The sequence below is a fragment of the Rissa tridactyla genome, chromosome 7, assembly GCF_028500815.1.
Source record: "Rissa tridactyla isolate bRisTri1 chromosome 7, bRisTri1.patW.cur.20221130, whole genome shotgun sequence".
In the NCBI taxonomy this organism is placed as follows: Eukaryota; Metazoa; Chordata; class Aves; order Charadriiformes; family Laridae; genus Rissa; species Rissa tridactyla.
The window spans coordinates 24,664,286-24,682,800 of NC_071472.1; the positions used below are offsets into that span (position 1 = coordinate 24,664,286).

General features: G+C 38.8%; 1 protein-coding gene across 1 annotated transcript in view; it reads left to right on the forward strand.

Moving 5' to 3' along the window:
• MYO3B (myosin IIIB) overlaps positions 1-18,283 on the forward strand; it is a 193,217-nt gene extending 174,934 nt beyond the window's left edge. Inside the window, exons 32-34 of the mRNA XM_054208150.1 lie at positions 15,245-15,351; positions 15,726-15,772; positions 17,090-18,283. Coding sequence (XP_054064125.1) covers positions 15,245-15,351; positions 15,726-15,772; positions 17,090-17,225 — 290 coding nt within the window. The 3' untranslated portion in view covers positions 17,226-18,283. The remainder of the gene's footprint in view (positions 1-15,244; positions 15,352-15,725; positions 15,773-17,089) is intronic.
• Positions 18,284-18,515: the final 232 nt, after the last annotated feature.

Consider the following 18,515-nt stretch of genomic DNA (forward strand, 5'->3'; position numbering starts at 1 on the left):
GAAATGCCTCCCCTATAGAAATAAGGAGGGCTGTGATCTTGAGTACCCAGAACTGAAGCAGATGTAAACTACCCTGGCGCAGCATGCTAATGGCCAAGAAGTAGGAACACCTTTCAAAATTTTTAAGCGTTTTCACCCATTAAACACCATTTGGAGCTTATACAACTAAATACTAGGCTATTTTGGAAGATAAAACCCCTTATGCACATTGGCAAGTCTAGTGAGATCGTTTTATTGACTTACTGTGCTACTTTAATAGTTTCTCATGTTCAAATGCTAGTAATCTAGAAGACACTTTTTGATACCATCAAAAAAACCCCAAGCATAGGCTCCTCTTGTGGTGTCATTGACTCTTTTTTTTCCCATTGAGTATTGACAAGCACATTTTTCTGATGGATGCTAAGTTAAGCTTCCAATCCCTGGAGGTGTTCAAGGCCAGGCTGGATAAGGCTTTGAGCAGCCTGGTCTAGTGGGAGGTGTCCCTGCCCAGCGCAGGGGGTTGGAACTAGATGACCTTTAAGGGTCCTTCCAACCTGAAACATTCTGTGATTCTGTGATTAAATTGCCATCGTTCTGCTTTTACTAGATGTTAAAAATATGGCTGGATGCCGTCTTAGCTACACGTGGCAGCAACAGAGCACTTTTTATCCACAAGTTTGCCGTGAGTTCTTTAAAGGGATAAGAAAAGTGCGGTTGCAGGCAGGATTCCTGGTTTTGTTCCTTTGGTTCTACGTGAAGTACAAGCTTTGCCTTCTCTTCAGTGATGTGATACGTGATAGGACATGAAACATTTACTTCTGTTCTACATCTGTTCTGATGACTTCATCATCCACAAATAAAACTAGAGAAGGTAATCAGGTGTGTGCTCGCAGCTCCTTGGTCTCCTTGAACCCTCTCCTCCAGTGCTGTTTCAGTACAAGGATGAACTCTGATGGGTTCAGCCTCCTTCCTGTGGGCCCAGGTTCACAGCAAGTGTTTGGGGACTCAAGTCTTTTTTGAATAGTGGCACAAGCTACTGCTGTTTCCGTGTGTAAGAGGAGCAATAAATCATGTAGCTTTTCATAATATGATTGACTGTCTCTTCCCCTGTGTTCGTTGAGCTCCAGTGAAATAAGTAATGATGATGTTTAGAATGTCATCATTAGACATCTGAATTTAACACTTCAGCAGAGGCAACTGGGAAATTCATCCCTCACAAGACCGGTGTTACAAATTCTCTGTGTGTTCAAACTGTTACCCTAGTCCTGGCTGTCTGCAGCCATGGGGGAAAGAGAAAGAAGGACGAGTGTAATGAGGCCATTAGCCCTTTGCTGGCGCTGTCAGGTGCTACAGACACCTTCTCGTCACAGGCCACGCAGCAGCTGTGAAGCCTGCCCACTGGCATCCTACTTGGCAAGGCTTTGTTTTGAAACACAGCGACTAGAGCCCTCTTTCTCTAAAAAATAAATACACCAAACCCATAAAGCTAAGACTTCATATGCCAAAACAGTGACCTAAGGTGTTTTGTATCTCCACATAAACTTTCCAGATCAAGTCCTAATAGCAGAGACACACGCAGAATGCCAAAAAAGTATGATAAGTGTAGTTAACCTCTACTGTATATTTTAGAAATAAAAATAAGGACTTATGGTTCTGTGTAAATAATGTTGCCCTTTTTGTACTGTGGATTGTTCTGAACAAAATGATGTCAACATAATGATGAAAGAACAGGAATTTGTTTTGAACAAATACATGTTATTGGTTGACAGTAATAAAAAGGGATGAATCACTAAATAATAACATATATTTTAAAGAATATTCATCCCGTCTTACAAGGCCTTACATGATCTATTATTATGCAGGGGCATAATGCATTGACTTCATGTAGATTGCTGGCACGAGTGAGCGTTTGCAGTAAAAACTGAAAATCTTGTTTTGCTGTACATGGTGTTTTCTTCGAGAAAATTGCATCTTCAGAGAAGAAAAAATATCTTTGGCACCTCATTTTTTTTGTGGCTGCTTTTTGAAGTTACAAATAATGCAAAATCACCTAATCAAAAATGAAATGCGTGACGAGAGGGAGATAATTTCCTGCCACTCTACCTTGTGAAAGCAAACAATGAACTGTAACTTATGGTCCACAAGTCATGTTTCTTTGCTTTTTGCTATATTATAATTTAAATATTTTTTTTGAAAATTATAATTTTATGGGCCTCTTTGAAGTGATTTATGTGTTTTGTGCATTATTTGGAAACATAAATTTTTGCAGATTATCTTTAGTTTGCCTCAGTCCACCCACGAGTTTCATATCCAGTTAATTTAGACAATGCTGAGCAGCTACATGTGGAATTGATACTTTCCATGAACGCAAAGGTTATTTTTGCGCTTATTTTATTGAAGAACCTAATAGAAGAATTTTTCACCAAAGATTAGCTTAAGTACTCCTACATATTATTGTGTGTTTGTAGAAAGTTCTCGTTTGTAGAAAGACTCTTGATTATCTCTGAATTAAAACAGTTGCGTGAGATAATTCAAGTATTGTGTGGCTAGAGTGAGTGCTGAACTTTTAAAATGTATTGTATCTTCTACAAATGAAGAGAAATGCATATTTCTCTCTGCCCATAGCCTTTTATTTCATCGGGCCTTTTGATAATCAAAATAATTAAGAGAGCCCTTTCTAAAGGGAAGAGTTTAAAATTGTGTTATACATTTCCATTTTAATCATATTTCTCTAAACTGTATTAATATCAATGTGGTTTTCTGATACTTTCCATTTTTTCCCTGGTATTCATATGCTTAGTGTTGGGGCTGGCTTCAGAGGAACTAATTCTAGAAGTGAAGGTATGCATTAATGTTAGCATTTTCAGGATATGAGCCTTTCTGCTGGGGACAGGATATTGTCATTATTACTATGGCATTACTTCAATAGGAAAATTTGATGAATGCGTTCACAGCAGTAAAACTGATTTTTAGGTTTTGTCTCCATGGGAAAGTTAGTATAGAATAAGCCATAATAGAAATTTATGATACAGCGACTCAGCGCATGCCAGTGCTTTGCAAAGCTGCTCAAGCTAGATGTGAATCAGACCCTGGAGGCGGTATAGCTGGATGAGTGCAGTGCAGTGCGGTGCCGTGTCTAAGCTAATTAGTCCTACCGAGAAGCAGGATGAGTTATGTTAATATGGTCATACTTCTCAGCTATCCGAAGCAGATAAATCGGAAGTGGGATTCCGTGGCAATAGGTACGCTTGCAATGCACTAGTTTATTCATGTTTTAACTCTGTGTGGTCCTTTGTAGGTCATTCACACAAGGAATTAGTGCATGGTAACTAATAGAGTGTTAATTCATAATGTTGCGTGCTCTGCAATAACCACAGACCCAAGTACGGAATCAGGACACAAATAGAATTTGATCACAAGCTATTCTGTAGGGATATATTATTCAATTACCAGCCAAGAATCTAGTACAGAATTGTAAGAAATAAGTTGGAAAAAAAAAAAATTAAAGATCTATAGTAGTTCAGAGGTGGAAAACATGTCCAAATCAACTCCCCCCAAAAATTTCTGAAATCACTTAGTCTGTATTTTCTGGATTGACAAGAAGCTCCACGTACCTACACTAACATACCATGAAAGAGCCTGATTTACCAGAAGGGGTGAGCTGTGGTGGTTTAAAAATCAGCCCTCCTAGTGCTTCAGTTTGAACCCTGAAATGACCACTCACTTTGGTAAAAGAAGGGTTTGTTAAGCTCTGAGGAATAAAATGTCATCAAAGTCACTAGAATTAGTCACGTATTTATGAGAAAAATAAAAAATCCAACTAATTCTGTAGCATTTACCAATTTAAAATGTGACACTCAAGTACAAAGACTGTGTTCAGAGGGGAATATAATACACTGAGCTAATGTACTGATGCAAGCTGTGCCCTGTCAAGAAAGGTGATTTCAGAACAAAACAACATATTGTCACATAAACAAGTCACTGTAATATCGGAAAGTCAACTCACTTTATTTGTACATGTGCGCATATGTGTATGTCTTCCTCTGCTCCCACGAGCTGAAGTCTGCCAAACTTTTCTTTGAAGGCTTTTAGGAAGGACTGGATGAAAAGTATACATATTCGATGTGTTTTGCACTCCCCAAACTCTTACAGCAGGCGGTCTGGCTAGGTATCATGAAATACGTAGCCTAAAATTGCTTTATTAGGATTGAGATACCTCTGTTGAAATTCTTTGCAGACCTCCCTCAGTTTTCTTTAAACATCTTTTCTACATTTTCTGAATACACTTTGCTACTACTTGAAGCTCCCATCTACCTTTTCAGGATGAAAGTTAATGAACTACACCTCTGGAAATAATGACCCCGTATTTTTATACATGTCTAGCATTCTACCATGAGATTCATAGTATAAGTTGTCAATAAAAAGGTTGTAATTTGGATTTGGAAGGAGGTAAATCCAGGATACAGACATCTTTAAAGCCTGAAGGTTTTTTCTAGTTCCTAGTTATTTTTCCAACTCTGTCACTGACTGAATAGTTTGCTCATGCTTCTTCAGTTTCAAAATATTCCCTCAGAATTTACTGGCCTGAGTTTGATTTGTAGGTCACTTGTGCACCATCGCTAATTGTAGGTCTAACGTTAGGAGTCCCAGAAGCAATTAACAACCCCTTAAAGGAATGTATCACTGTAGCATGTACGTCAGCAGCGTTAGTTTCCTTTGTCTAGCCAAGATACCTTCTCTACTTCCAACATTTACAAATGGCAGGCTAAACCACTGTAGCAACACTGGGAAGCCAATATCTAACTAGTGGCATTTTTGCAGGCTTCAGTCAAGCTTTCTTTAATACTTCCTTTAAAAGTTACTGTTGCCAAATACCTTGAATTCAGAAAAAAACTTCTTTCTTAATGAAGAAATCTACTGAGAGTTTTATCTTGGGCTTCTACCATTTATTCTTTGAAATATATGCTGAATCTGCTACACTCAAATTTGAGATACTAGTTGTATCAATATGGACCCATGGTTTCAAGCCTTTAGATATGCAAATTGTGTTTCTGTAACGAACAAAACCTTAGAGACCATGCTGTTGTGGTTCCACAGAGCCTTTATTGCGCCTCATCATTATGCTAAATTAATACAAATTTCCTGTGTGTCCAGAATTCAAAGTCAATCAAGTGGCTTAATCTCTGAGGGTATGGGATAAAAATGCTATTATTACAGTTTGGAAGAAGGTGAGGGATTACCTTTAAAAGTATCCAGGCTATATGCTAGGACAGCAACTCTGAAACACAGGCCCGTTCTGAATCACATCTTAACTGAGTGTGAACTTACAGATTGCCTCCTGCCCTGCTTTGGATTGCACAAACTCCCCACATTTGGATGATGCATTTTTGGCAACTTCAGTAGTTGGCTCTGTAGAGAAGCCGTATTAGAAAGGTATTTGTGATTTGTTACTGTTCTCTAATGCACTGAATGTTTTGACTTTTTATTTTTAAAAGTTAATCGCTGTGTTTACTTTTTATGTTTGTTTCATCTTTTTCCCCATATGCTTTGCTTTTCTTAGCTAGAATCCACGAGATGAACGAGTGCCAAATGTCCAGTGAGTTTTCTGAGGCATATTAGCACATGATATGCAGCTCTTGAGATCCACAATCTGCAGTTTAAAAAGTTGTGCGTTAGCGGGTCCAAAAGTACTCTGGAGAATCTCTAAAATTGATGATACTGTCATGATATTTGGGATTTGTACTTTAAAGTTGCCAAAGCTATTTAATCAATCAGATTGACTAAATCATCATCATAATTCTTCTTTGAAGGAATAGCTGTCATCTTATTGTGCAGATGTAATAATGAATGGCTCCATTGTTGATGCCATGTTTGTGAGGATTTTTTTGATATCTTTTCTTTCTGAGCAATATTGAAAATTTCTTATTCTTCCAACGTGAGATGTGGTTTTACTTTGGAAGGCAGGGAAGGACAAAATAGTCACCTGAGGTTTTTTCTAAACCTGTTTTCTTTAACTTCACTAAATAAATAAACTGCATTTCCACGCTGAGTCCCAACCATGACACAGTGCTGATGGGACAAGCTTGCATCGTGGCAAGCCTCTGGGTGCACAATGCCTGTGTAGGTGTCCCAGTGTTTCTGCTTCAAGAATAGCACCTCAGAGGACTACCTACAGAGAATGGAAAACGGGGCATGTCCAAAGAATTGAAGAATGCCTGGGTTTCCTTTGTATTCGTCTTTGCATTGGATTTCTACTTCTGCCTTCCAGAAGCTCAGGCTGATCTGGTGCAGTGCTAACAAAAAGGTAAATGTAACACAATTGTCCTGCCATAAGCAGTTAAAGTTGATCTTGAAATGATCTTTGCATTGAAGACTCTGATATGCACCTTGTGAGGAGTTACCTCAACCTTAGGGTCAGGTGTCTCCTGGGGATTTGGCCTGCTTGAATGTATTTTAAGTGGGTTTCTTTCCTGATCATTTGAATGCTAGCAACGTCACCCAAAAAAAAGCCCAAAAAACAAAAGATAAGACAGAGCATTTCCAGTCCAATCCAAGTCTGTTTGGCCTAATTTCCTCTCTCTGACAGTAAGTAAGAGCAAAAGCCTAGGGTATAGTACAAAAGTAGGGCAAGCAGAGATATTTGCCCAAAACACTCTCCAGCCTAGTATGGTTTGTGGCTCAGGGATTTCCCGATCCGGAAGTGATCTCTTTGTATTTAATTGCTCTCAGTAGGTTTTTCCCCTGCGAAATTCTTCATTCTTCATTGTATTGATTATACAGCATTGCTCAAACAGCAAGAGAGATATCACTTACCTCACACGATAATGTAAGATAGCTATTTTTTATCACCTGGTGGCTATTGGATTAAGCAGGTCTTCTAAAACCAGGCAATACACTGCGATATGTAGTAATTCCAGCATACCTGGAATGTCCTGGTTTTCATGAGTAACTGTCTCTTCTGAAGAGTTCTCAAGAATTAACCAGAAAGCAGCTTCCACAACCGCCTTGGGCCAAGTTTAAGAAGGGGAAGAAAAATAATCATCGGTTTAAGTTTTCTTCATTGTCCAGAAGTAGTTTCTGCCATTCAGGATGGTTTGGCATGATTTATTCCCTGGAGTTAAAGTTGTAGCTGTGCAAGCCTCTTGGGCTTTGACTGGCTAGTTGACTAGTTGGCACACGTCTGGAACCCACTATTAGATGTTATTACATGCGGGGCGTATGAGGGGTTGTGTATATTCAACACGTATAGGGAGACATGTCTTCAGGACCGTACTTGTAGAAGCATGCTGTTTGCTGACAGGTTTGAATCTTCCCCATGTTAGTCACTGACAGTTTAGTTCTTTGGTGTGCTTTGTTTAATCTCTGCCTTTTGCCTCTACAGTTAAATCACTCACAATAGAAACTGAAAGAACTGACAAATACTGAAAGATCAGAATTGTGTTGGAAGGGAAAAAACCCAACAAAAGCCAAGATTCTAACTATTTATGGATCTTGTTTCCCAACAAAGTGTACCTAAAAGCCATTGTCTCAGGGTTCAGAGACAGCTAAATGATTGATTTCACATAAAATATTTGTTGTTCTAATTACAGTATCATCTGGGTCGTTGGCAACAAACAGATGCAAAAACAGCCTTTACATACCATCTTGAAAAACTTATGATTTGCTTAGTGTGCTGTATAATCTAAAGCATATGGCTTTGCATAGAACTGCAGTATCCAAAATGAAGCTGTAAGTAATGAATCACTGGGTGGAAGAAAATGCATTGCTTCTGTTACGAGTTCTTTCAGTGTGTGTATTCAAATGGTTCTGTTTAGGGTTATAAACAAAAGGCTATACTTACAGTTTTAGCAGTGTGTTACAGATTCTGGGATGCACATGACATCAAAGAGGCTACACTAATTTCCCTAGCAGTCTATGGCTCTTGGCTCTATGAGCACACTCCATCTGAATAAACAGAATTCTAGTTCACCACAGTTGTGTGGGGGATCCGAGGTGATCATGAAGCTTGATTTTGTTTTATTTTAAATCTTTCTATTATAGGGCTTTTTACCCCTCCAGATTCTGTGTTTTCAGTGAATCTGGTTACTACATTTGGAGCTATAGACTACAAAGCACTTGACACTGAAAATAGTTAAATCTAATTTATTATTCTTACCTACCGAATCCAAGTAAGAGCTTTGAGTACACTGGAGTTGCAGGATTTGCTAAGGATTAATCACTCTTTCTAAGCATTAATATATATTTTTTAAAGTAGGTAATGTCCTTTCACTTAGCAACACTTATGTGAAGCTCCAGTAAGATATTTTGTGAGAGTTAGCAAGGGCTGAGGCCTTGTAACTCCTCAAAGGACATCTGATTTATCGTTCTTCCCATGCTTGCTTGTCACTAGCAGCATGAAGAGCACCAGCCCCTATAAATATTCCTGGACACTCTTCTGTAGAGGAAGGGATTGAGGGAATTTAGTGGCAAGAATGGTGTCCATCATACTATATCTCATTATATCAACAGAATGGATGGCCTTATTGAACATTTGCAGAGCTCTGAAGCTACTACTAGGTAAGCATGAAGTATCCTGGAGAGAATTACAATTGTTAATAGTATTAAATATGCCAATATGCCTCCAGGCTCCTGTTGTCGCTAGATTAATCAAATCCTCTGATGCCAGAACTTAGGTTCTATTGCTTCACTGTTAATGGTTGTTTATTCCCTTTTCTTCTCTTCCTTAGTTTCTCAGGATCTTACTTGATTGTTTCATTTTTTGTCTTTTTCCCATCCATTTCTCTTTCCTCTAGTTTTCTCTTTCCCCTCTCATTAACCTCAGAAGGGAAAAGGAGATATTAGAGACATACCTTGTTACTCAAGTCACCAAGTAGCTTTGCTCTTTATTCTCTCCTACCCTATGTTGTCTCTTGGTGTGGTTTTGCCTGTACTGAGATTAAAATCTTCCAGAGATGGTATGTTTATTTTCTATCAGCCTCCAGCATTTTTGCAGAACTACCATAACATAATTAAATTTATAGTATATAGCATAGACCTGATAACTTCATTATTCCCGAATGAAGCTACAGATTATTCTACAGTACTTGTTCTGTGAAGCCTCTTACAGCTGTTATCCTGCCCTTGTTTCTGATGCATTTATAGCTGGTAGCATTTAACAGGCAGCGTACAAACACTCTTGTGATGTGGGCCTCGTATCTCTTAATGTGTGCTCATACCAAAGTCACGCTGACCGCAGTTTAGTACAGGGATGCGCAAGATAAATCTGCGTTAGCTGGCTTGAATACGACAGGCAGGCAGGCGCAGCAGGAGCTCGGTGGGGGCTAACGGCCTGAGTATTCACTCTGCTGCTCAGGCAAGTTTTTCATTTTATTCCCATTTTGCACTTACGGTATGATGCAAATTTGTGCAAATGGTGGAGAATCATGGGAACGAGAAAGGGAGGAAAACATGTTTGTATGAACACTCATGGCCAAACAGCATTGGTTGCCCTTTTTAAATCTCTTTTTTTTTTTTTAAAGAAAGCTGAAATAATGAAAATCATAAAGCATAGTTCATTTAAAGCATTTTTTGCTGTATAAGTGACATTCCGTCACTGCCATTTAACACTGATGTGAGTGGGACCAGAATCGCTAGCCCCTCGAGTCCTCTGCTTGAACAGACTTGTATGGAACAGAAGAAAATGTAGCTGTTCCTTGAAATCAACATGCTGCACATAATTATCCACTTAGCATCCAGTCCAGGAGGAGGATGTATATTATCGTTGTCTGTGAGGTCATTTCTGCATTTGCCCAAGACTTCAAGAGAAAAAGTGAAGTTAACTTGCTGCCTTGAAAAATGGTTCAAAACTGGAAAAGCTTGAAAACATCAAAATACATATAAATTATCAAAGGAGAACAAAGACGAGTTTTTCCACAAAAGTCTTCTCCCCAGGCTATAACAATGCTTTACATAGGCATGATCAATATATCCAGGCTTGAGAACCAAAGTCTTTTGGAATAAATTAGACTGGCAGGAAAAGAAACAAACAAAGAACAAATTAACATGATTTTAAACATTGCTTAAATTTTCATGAATGTAGACCTTGAGATGTTATGATGAGATCCCATGAGTCTGTGCTAATATTTGCTTATAATTAAGGGTTGCACTTTCATGTTTCATCTGATATTATAGATTGGAAATCAGCCACATGCTTACTATTTTTCTTGGTCATACTGATTTATCTACTTTATTTGCTTACACTGTTGCTAATATATATGATCCTCTAAATGGCCCCATTACCTTTCCTTTAGCAGGCTGCCCCTTCTTGTACACTAAATCTCCCCGTCTGACTAATTAGAGAATAATTACCCTTCCTGCGATATTAGGTGTCTGTTCACCTATAAGAGAAAAAGAGACAAGACTAACCCCTTCCAAACCTGAGTAAATGGCTTCAGAAGGAACATAAGCGTACTCGGCTCCACCCTGCAATGTGTGTTGCTGTGGATGGAGTCCCTTCAGCAAGGGAATCGGCCACGCAGCCTGCTTTGTGGCACGGACGTATTGGCAAAGATCCCTTCTGTGCATTCCTTGCTAAAAGTACGATGTCATCCAGAGTTTAGAGCCCCCTCTGTGCTGCACCAACCTTAAAAGAATCTGACTCACATCAGTGAATTTTATAAGTTCCAAATGCAGTTGTAGCTGCCTCAACACCATTTTCTCTGCTGAATTTTCCGTATAAGAAAAATTAGCGATGTTTGGCAAAGTCATCAGCACCAAGGGGTTTTTGAAGCAAGGGTGTAATCACAAACAGTTTATGAAGATCCTAGATTCATTTCAGAGAGCAAAATCTGATGATTCTCAATTCCTCTGAAGAGTGTGCCCAGTGCCTGTCCGCAAGTTTTCAATACCAAGGTAAGCAAGACAAACAGGACATCTAAGATGAGATGTTCACTGAATATCAAGTGAAATCATCTGCCTCATGGGAAGTCATTGGAAAATTACATTTTTGCAGGTACTCTTTTGAAAGTATTGGTCGGGACGCAAATCCTAGATGCAAAAGTCCTTGTGTTAGTGCTAAAGAGCATTTTAAAGTCTTTCATTAAACCTGGTAGTTTGTGCATTTCTGAAACAGTCCTTTGCAGTTTATGGAAAGCATAGATTTTTAAACAGAAAAATCCATCTAAATAAGATATGGCATAAGAAATGTGCTAATCATCTCCAAGCCAAGAGTTGTCATAAAAAGTGTTGTTATGATGGATGTGATGGCAAATTGAAGAAAAACGTTTCCATTTCAGCCATCAGAAACCGGAGGAAGAAACACATGAAAATTCAGAGGTGAAAGTATATCCCAGAAATCAAAAGATCAATACAAAATCTTCTGCAGATTGACACTCAGGGTAAAAATCACATTAGAGAAATGGATTGATATTAAGCTAGAAGTGACCTGTGTCATATCTTGAAGAGTTTTTAACTGTAGCTTGGGTCAAAACGTACCTTTCCTAGAAGCTTCTAATCTCAACACGAGTTTCCATCATACTGCTAAATATTTTTTTTGTCCTGACTGACTGCTTTTGCCATGTGCTGTATTTCTGGTCGGAAATTTTCTTCCACTTCTGACCATTAGACAATTCAGATGTTTGTTTCTGAAGGTGAAAACCCTCCACCTTCTCTACAGTTTAGACTTGCTTCAAATCACCTCTTAACCTTCCTTTGAAAAAATTGAAATAGAACGGTCTTTTTAAATTTCTCATTGTATGGCATGTTTTCCAGATTTCAGATTGTTCTTATTCTCAAAACATTCTGCACTTTATAGCTCCCACTTTAAAATAATTCTGCACTCAACACTAAAGCTGTTTTCCTGTTTCTGTTGAGTAGTCCTCTGCTTTGCACCCGGTCTGCTTCATATTCAGCTGAATATCCAAGATGATTCCCAAGTCTGTCCTGGAGACACTGCTTTCTAATTATGCAATTCCCAATCCTGAAAAACGTAACTTGAATGTTTGACTTTGCATTTAGTTGAAAAAAACAGATCTTTTTAGTCTGTCTGAGCACTGCAAGGTCCTGGTCTATTGGCTTGGGCTCTTACGTACCAGAGAAATAAAAAGGATAACCAATAGTTGTAATGGAGGAGTAAACAGAAACCCCAGCTGTTTGTTTACTTATAAATACTGTGTACCCCAACAGATTTACCCATTTGCCGGTTTCTAATTCCTTTCCTTTCTAATTCCTTCCTTTCTAATTCCTTCCTGTAAGCAACATCAATTTTGTAGTAGCTTTAGGGAAGCTTCCACATGAGCCTGCTCACCCCTGTCTATCAGCCTCTCTGGGTTCCAGTGGGGAGAGGAGGAGGCTGGCCAGAACCTCAGCTGCCCTACACTTGCTAGATCAGCTGACGTAATGCACTCGGCAGAAGGTGTTTTGCCTACTCTGTGTTATTTCTGCGCTGCAGTAAGGAATTTACTAATAAAGAAATTGTAACATAAGGATATTCTACTCTTAGAGTTGCAAAGCAAAAGTTTTCTTCCAGACAAAAGGGAGGCAGATCTCTTAACAAAATGGTGCTAAAGGACAACCTGAAGGAAGAGCGTGTGCTCTCTCCCTCATCTGGTCTCTAAACTTGTAGTAAACTCGGGAGCCTGGACGTGCCAGAGGCACTTGGCGCAATTTGGGTGCGTTGTAGACAATACCCTGTTAATGATACCGGTGCTGCTGTTACTGCCATTAAAATGACAAGTGACTTTTTTCTTATTGGTGGCTTTAAGATTGTCATCAAAGCAAAATATTTTAGAACAGCATTTAAAATGCCTATTCAACTGCTGAGTGTTGAGCACATGTTAATACTGTTTTCTCCAGATATGGTAGTTTATGATAAATGTTACCAGATTTTTCACTGTTCATGTAGTATGCTACTAAACACTAAGACAAATGGGCCCACTGAAAGGGTATTTCCTTTGGAGGACACAAGCTGCAGACCACCCATAGAATACACAGAAATAATTAAGTGTCAGGATAAAAAACTAGAGGAAAATATGAGTGTTTCAGAATCCTAATGAATAAAAGACATTTAAAAAAAAAAACCACTGTACACATAGGTGTTTTGAAAAAATAACATTAAGGCCACAAGAGCATTTGAGGGAAAGGTAAAAAGAATACCCCATCATATTATTGTACTGCTTGAAAATCTATAAATATTTCTATGCTGTGGTTTTACTTCTGGCAAGGTGTGTGAGAGGTGCGTGAAATTCTGCAGAACTGTGAGGACCTGAGTCTTTATTCATACCAGCCTCTTGCCAGGCTAAAAAAATTATTTGAGGAGAGGTATTGGAGAACTACATTGCTGTAAAAAGGAACTCGTACGGCCTTGCAACTGAAAACATTGCTTGCAAAAATTGCAGACCCTGCTGTTGTGAGACAGAAAGCTCTGAGATCAATTTGAGTAACTTTTAGACCAGAGAGAGAGTAGAATATAGTTATGGCAGGTCTTCCGCAGAACTTCCAGAGACTTCAGAGAGAACAAAATTGCACCTATGTCCTATCTAAATGTTAGAGAAAAAGCTTTCCAAAGACACGGGTATTACTTGGGCAGCCAATTTCCCCAGAAGTATTTTCTGGACCAGCTTCTGCCTTGTCTGGTTTTATACAATACAGGTAAGTAGCAAAGGTTCGGGCTCAGCCGTCACAATCTCTTTAGCAAAAACATAAAGGTTTACTGAACTTGAAAGTATAAAGCATTGAAGCTTTGGGCATTAAATTAGCAAGCAGCATGAATGTATTATTCAAATGTTATTTTGTATTACTGGAGAAATGTAACCTTTCTCTATAAAACTGTTTTTGAATTTTAGACCCAGCGCTGCAGTCGGTTCCCTGGTGGCCATTTAACCCACCGTCCCTCCCAGGTGGTGTGAGGGGACATGACAGTTGGCACGAAACAAGGGTCCTCCCACACAGGCATTGCAGTCCCACACTGAGAGGAAACGAATATCTTTCAAATTTCACTGTTGAGAGGGGGAAAGACAGTGAACGAGAGAAAAATCTCCCAGAACGGTCAGGCATTTAGCTGAAAAGGCCAAAGTTCAGCCACCTCCTCTGCCTCACTCAGTAATTGCAGAAAAGTACAATAGGTGCAGACTGTAAACCTGGGTGTATAATAAACCTCCTTTGTAATATTATCTGCTCCTTAAGGCCAGATCTTACAAATGGATCTGTGAGATTAGAGCCCTGCATCCTCACAAGCCATATTGACTTCAGTTTTGAAGTGTTTAAAGGAACTCATGTGCTACTTGATCTTTGTGCTGGTCTTTTGTATCGGAGCAAGTTTCCCATGCAGTATGGAATGCAAATGTGATAAGATGTATATTTTTCCTTCAGTGCCACCAAAAACTGGTCTTATTCATACTGTCACGAAAATATTTTTTAACAGGGAGATACCAGAAAAGTCAAAGGTATTGGGAGAATTGTATGAAAAGTAAATGACCTTTCCTTACCCACCACCCCCTCCCCCCCCCCCCTGCAGTGTCTTTTAGTAACCTGATTTATCCTGAAAATAGTTGTTCTGGTAATCTAGAGGATGTGCCACAGAAAACGCCTGGTAAAATAGAGTACAGCACACTATAATGTCTTTTTTTCTTAATAAGAAAAAAAAAAAGGAATAAAAAGGCTGTTAGTTCTTTTCAGAATCCACCCCTTCTGAAATACTTCCTTCATCTTTAAACTCTGCTTTCCAGATGACTTTAAGCAACTGTTACTTTGCAGCACATCACAAATTATATTAAGAAAGCCTAATTCCAAACCGGTCCGACTACTCTGATTAAACAGAGAGCCGTGTCAAGAAGGTAGTCTTTTTGTATAATAAAAATGATGATAATAGACTAAGTCTCATCAGTCAAGGGGCTTTATTACTGTCTACTGTAGAAAAACGGTTTTGCTGCTGCTGAATGATATATCCCTAGCTAGTCACAATATACCTCATTTCCTGCTTAGATAACAGAAGATACTATGATAAAGTGTGAAAGGAATGAGGAGCTGTGTGATATAGACATATGGAAGAATAAAAAATGTTATAAAAGTAAAAATGAAGTTTTGCTTTAAAAACTTGTGTTTGAACTAAGTTTCAAAAGAGAAAACAAAGATCCCCAATTTTCTGTGTGCTTACTTTGGATAGGACAGACTTGCTAATAAATCCAGGACCAAATAGGACAGAAGAAAAGACTGTTTACAGACTAAAATACTCCAAGTCGTTCACAGCACCTGGCACAGCTTAAAACTAAATTGTGTTATCTTACTGAAGGTTCAGAAAACTGTCTTGAACAGAAGCTGAGAACACCTCGTCGACGATGTCAGCAGCCCAAAACGCTGAATAGCCCTGAGGACAACATGTACTATAACCAGTTAAATGTGAGTTCAAAGTGGCAATAAAGCTGTTTTACTGGCTTTGTTTCCAGTTAATAATTCTGTTATTAATACCTGTTTCAGCCCCTCCAGCCCCACCCCCACGTTCTTCTGCTCTCGTCTTGAACATGTGCTTATGCTCTTTATCTGTTGCTTTCATGTCAGGATGTCTGCCTTCACGGTGAATAATTGATGTGGTTTATCAAAGACGAGCAAGATGCATGCTTCATCAGGCTCACTTGAGCCCTTTGATCAAAAAAATTATGCTGTGACTTCTGATATTATCAGCATCTGCTTGCATTCAACACAAAATCACTTTGAATTAAAAATTAACGACTTGCTGCTTTGCTTTGACTGTGTGTTCTTGGCCCTCTCCACAGGGAACTCTAGAATATCAAGGGAGCAAGAGGAAGCCAAGAAAACTTGGGTAAATATCTATCTTCTTAGTTCTAAGCAACTGTAAACAGAAGAAGTCCTTTGTGATATTACAGAATATGCAAAACTTTCTAGAGAGGTTTCTAAAAATAAACAATTAACATATTTCTGTGCATTGACATTGGACATTTTCTGCAGAAGCAAATATAAAACTTCCATGTACTGCTGTCTGCAGCCACTAGAACTGATTACCACAAAATATTCTCCACAGCTCTCTCTGAGTACTACTACTACAGAAAAAAAAAATAGCTTTCTTCGTGTTTTTAAGTGCGTTTAGCACTGGTGAAAGGTGCCAGACGAAGGGCGTTGAAACTGAAGTTCTCTGACCTAGAACACGGGCAGAAGCCTCATCTCTGCAGCACCACGCTCGCAATGGGCTTCAGCCCTCCCGGGGGGCCACGTTGTAAGAGCTGGCAGAGAGGCCCCTCAGCCCAAAAGGGGGTTGCTCCTTCTCTGTCGAACTGCATCCATTCTCACTGTCGCACGAGCGGTTATCACCTGGTGATAGGTAGAAATCACTGAAAACGATTTACAAAAGCCAGGTTGGCTCCTACGCAAGTGCCAAAATATTTTATTGACTGGTCACGTGGACCAGAGAGAACTGATGGATGCTTGGTCTTGCAAATGCATCTACTCCAAAAATACACAAGAACTTTCTGTATTATTTCCTCTGGTTTTAATTAATCTTCTGAATGTAATTGTATGAATAGCAGGTCTTTGAGTCAAGGTTAAACCCCAAAATTTTGCATGACTCTGCAAGATTCGGTTTATTTATTTCCCTAGTTTAAAAAAGTCTGTATTCCTGTTCAAGGAATAAAAATACTAACATGGGACTGCAGTGCTCATCATACATCACAGGAAAAATGAAAGCCCCTTGATGTCAATAGGGCTTTTCCCAAAAATTGGTGATGTGGTCTTTGGCTCATATTCACGGCAAATTCATCAGCTGAAATACGTTATCAAAATCATACCCTACTTGTGGAACACATAACAGATAAAAAAGCCACATGGCTCAAATGAAATGCCCGTTTGACGCAAATAGTTGCTCTATCATTCTGTACACCCAAACTGAAAGACTATATTGCATTTCACTGATCCTCAGAACCATTCAGACTATAATCATAAAAAAGTAATAGCAAAGTAAAAGTATGTATAAAAGCTATGTCTTTCTCATCAAATCATCCCCCCTTTTTTTTCCTTTCTTATATTAGCACCCTCCATTTTCACATCCAAGGAGAAGTTTCTATTTCTGAAGATATTGACAGAACTCATTTTTTAAATTAATAAATGTTGTTTGTTTTCTTTCAAGCCAAATCAAAGTGCTTGATGGAGAGGATGAGTATTACAAATCATTGTCAGCTGTTGAATCTATCGCTGAAGATGACAGCTTTCTCGGTTCCCCATCTCCTCCTTCTTCAAGAGGTGTGTCTTTTGCTCAAAGCTGAACCTCACTTACTCTATTGACTAATACTGGTAAGGGTATTTTCATGCCGGTAATCCCATCCAGCTAACTTCGTGCACGTGTGTTTATGTAATATATTAAAAAATACAATTTCAGTAACTTTCACTAAATTAGACCTGGTTTTGCAGCTGCAAATTGTCCCGTTTAACTGTATTTCTATAAGCAATTCCAGTAAAGGGGAGCAGCACTACCTGTATCTGTTGATGTTGGTAAAAGACACATTTCTTTAGCAGCAAGGTTGGTTTATACATTTCTGACCCGTTCTTCCCTGCTCCCCCCGGCTGCTGTTCCCACCCTGTGCCATCCCTTCTGTTGTGCTGGCACAACTGCTGGTAGAGCTGTGTGAAAAATAAGATCAAGGAACTGAACTGGATTAAAAGACCTCTGTACTGAAAATTTTTCATTTGGGGTGAAAATGTTTTGTATTTCATTAGACTGATATTAAATGTCATGCTTTATAACTTTCTGTGCAGTGTATGGCTTTTAACATGACAAAAATGTACAGAGTAAAATTATCTAAAAGAATAATCGTGTCTCAATTTACCTTGTAAATATTTTTCTTCTAAAGTATTAGTTTACCGTAAGTTTAACTTGAAGAATTATTCCAAATATAAGAAGAAAATAATTTGAAAGTGAACTTTTCACACACTGCTTCATATTGCCCTTGCGACTGAACCCATCATTATGACTCGTTATCCATGCAAATATTTAATTTCTTTCCTAAGCTGTATCTCTGGACTCTGGTGATTCCTACATTTCCACAGCCCTCTTGTATGTAGCAGGAAAAAAAAAAAGTCACCTGCAAAGTTTTCTACTTGCTTTTCACTTTCTTTCCAAAGAAACAATATGTAACTTTCTATGGAACGCTGCGGTGCTTTGCTAGTAACCGTTTCTGTGACAGAAGCTGGCTATTTCATCCTACTCTTTACTTTCTGTTTCTGAGCCACGGTTTTGATCTGTGACAATTCTTTGCTTCTTTTCCATACAAGCGCCTGTCAAAAACTTTTGGAAATAAAACGTTCACACGTGTATCGCCTTACAAATTTGCTCAAAATTATTATTTTGGGATTTTCGAGAAACCACGCTGATTAAATGTGACCATGCATTATATAGATCTAATTGTGGTGCTTGTTTTTATCTCCCCCTCCAATGGGTTTACTCTGATCTGTGCTAACAAACCTTCTTCCTTGTGGAGGTGCAGTTCACACCTGCTCCTTAAACTACTGAATTTCTTACTATCTATCAGGGTTCACTGGCACCATGTTTTTGACCA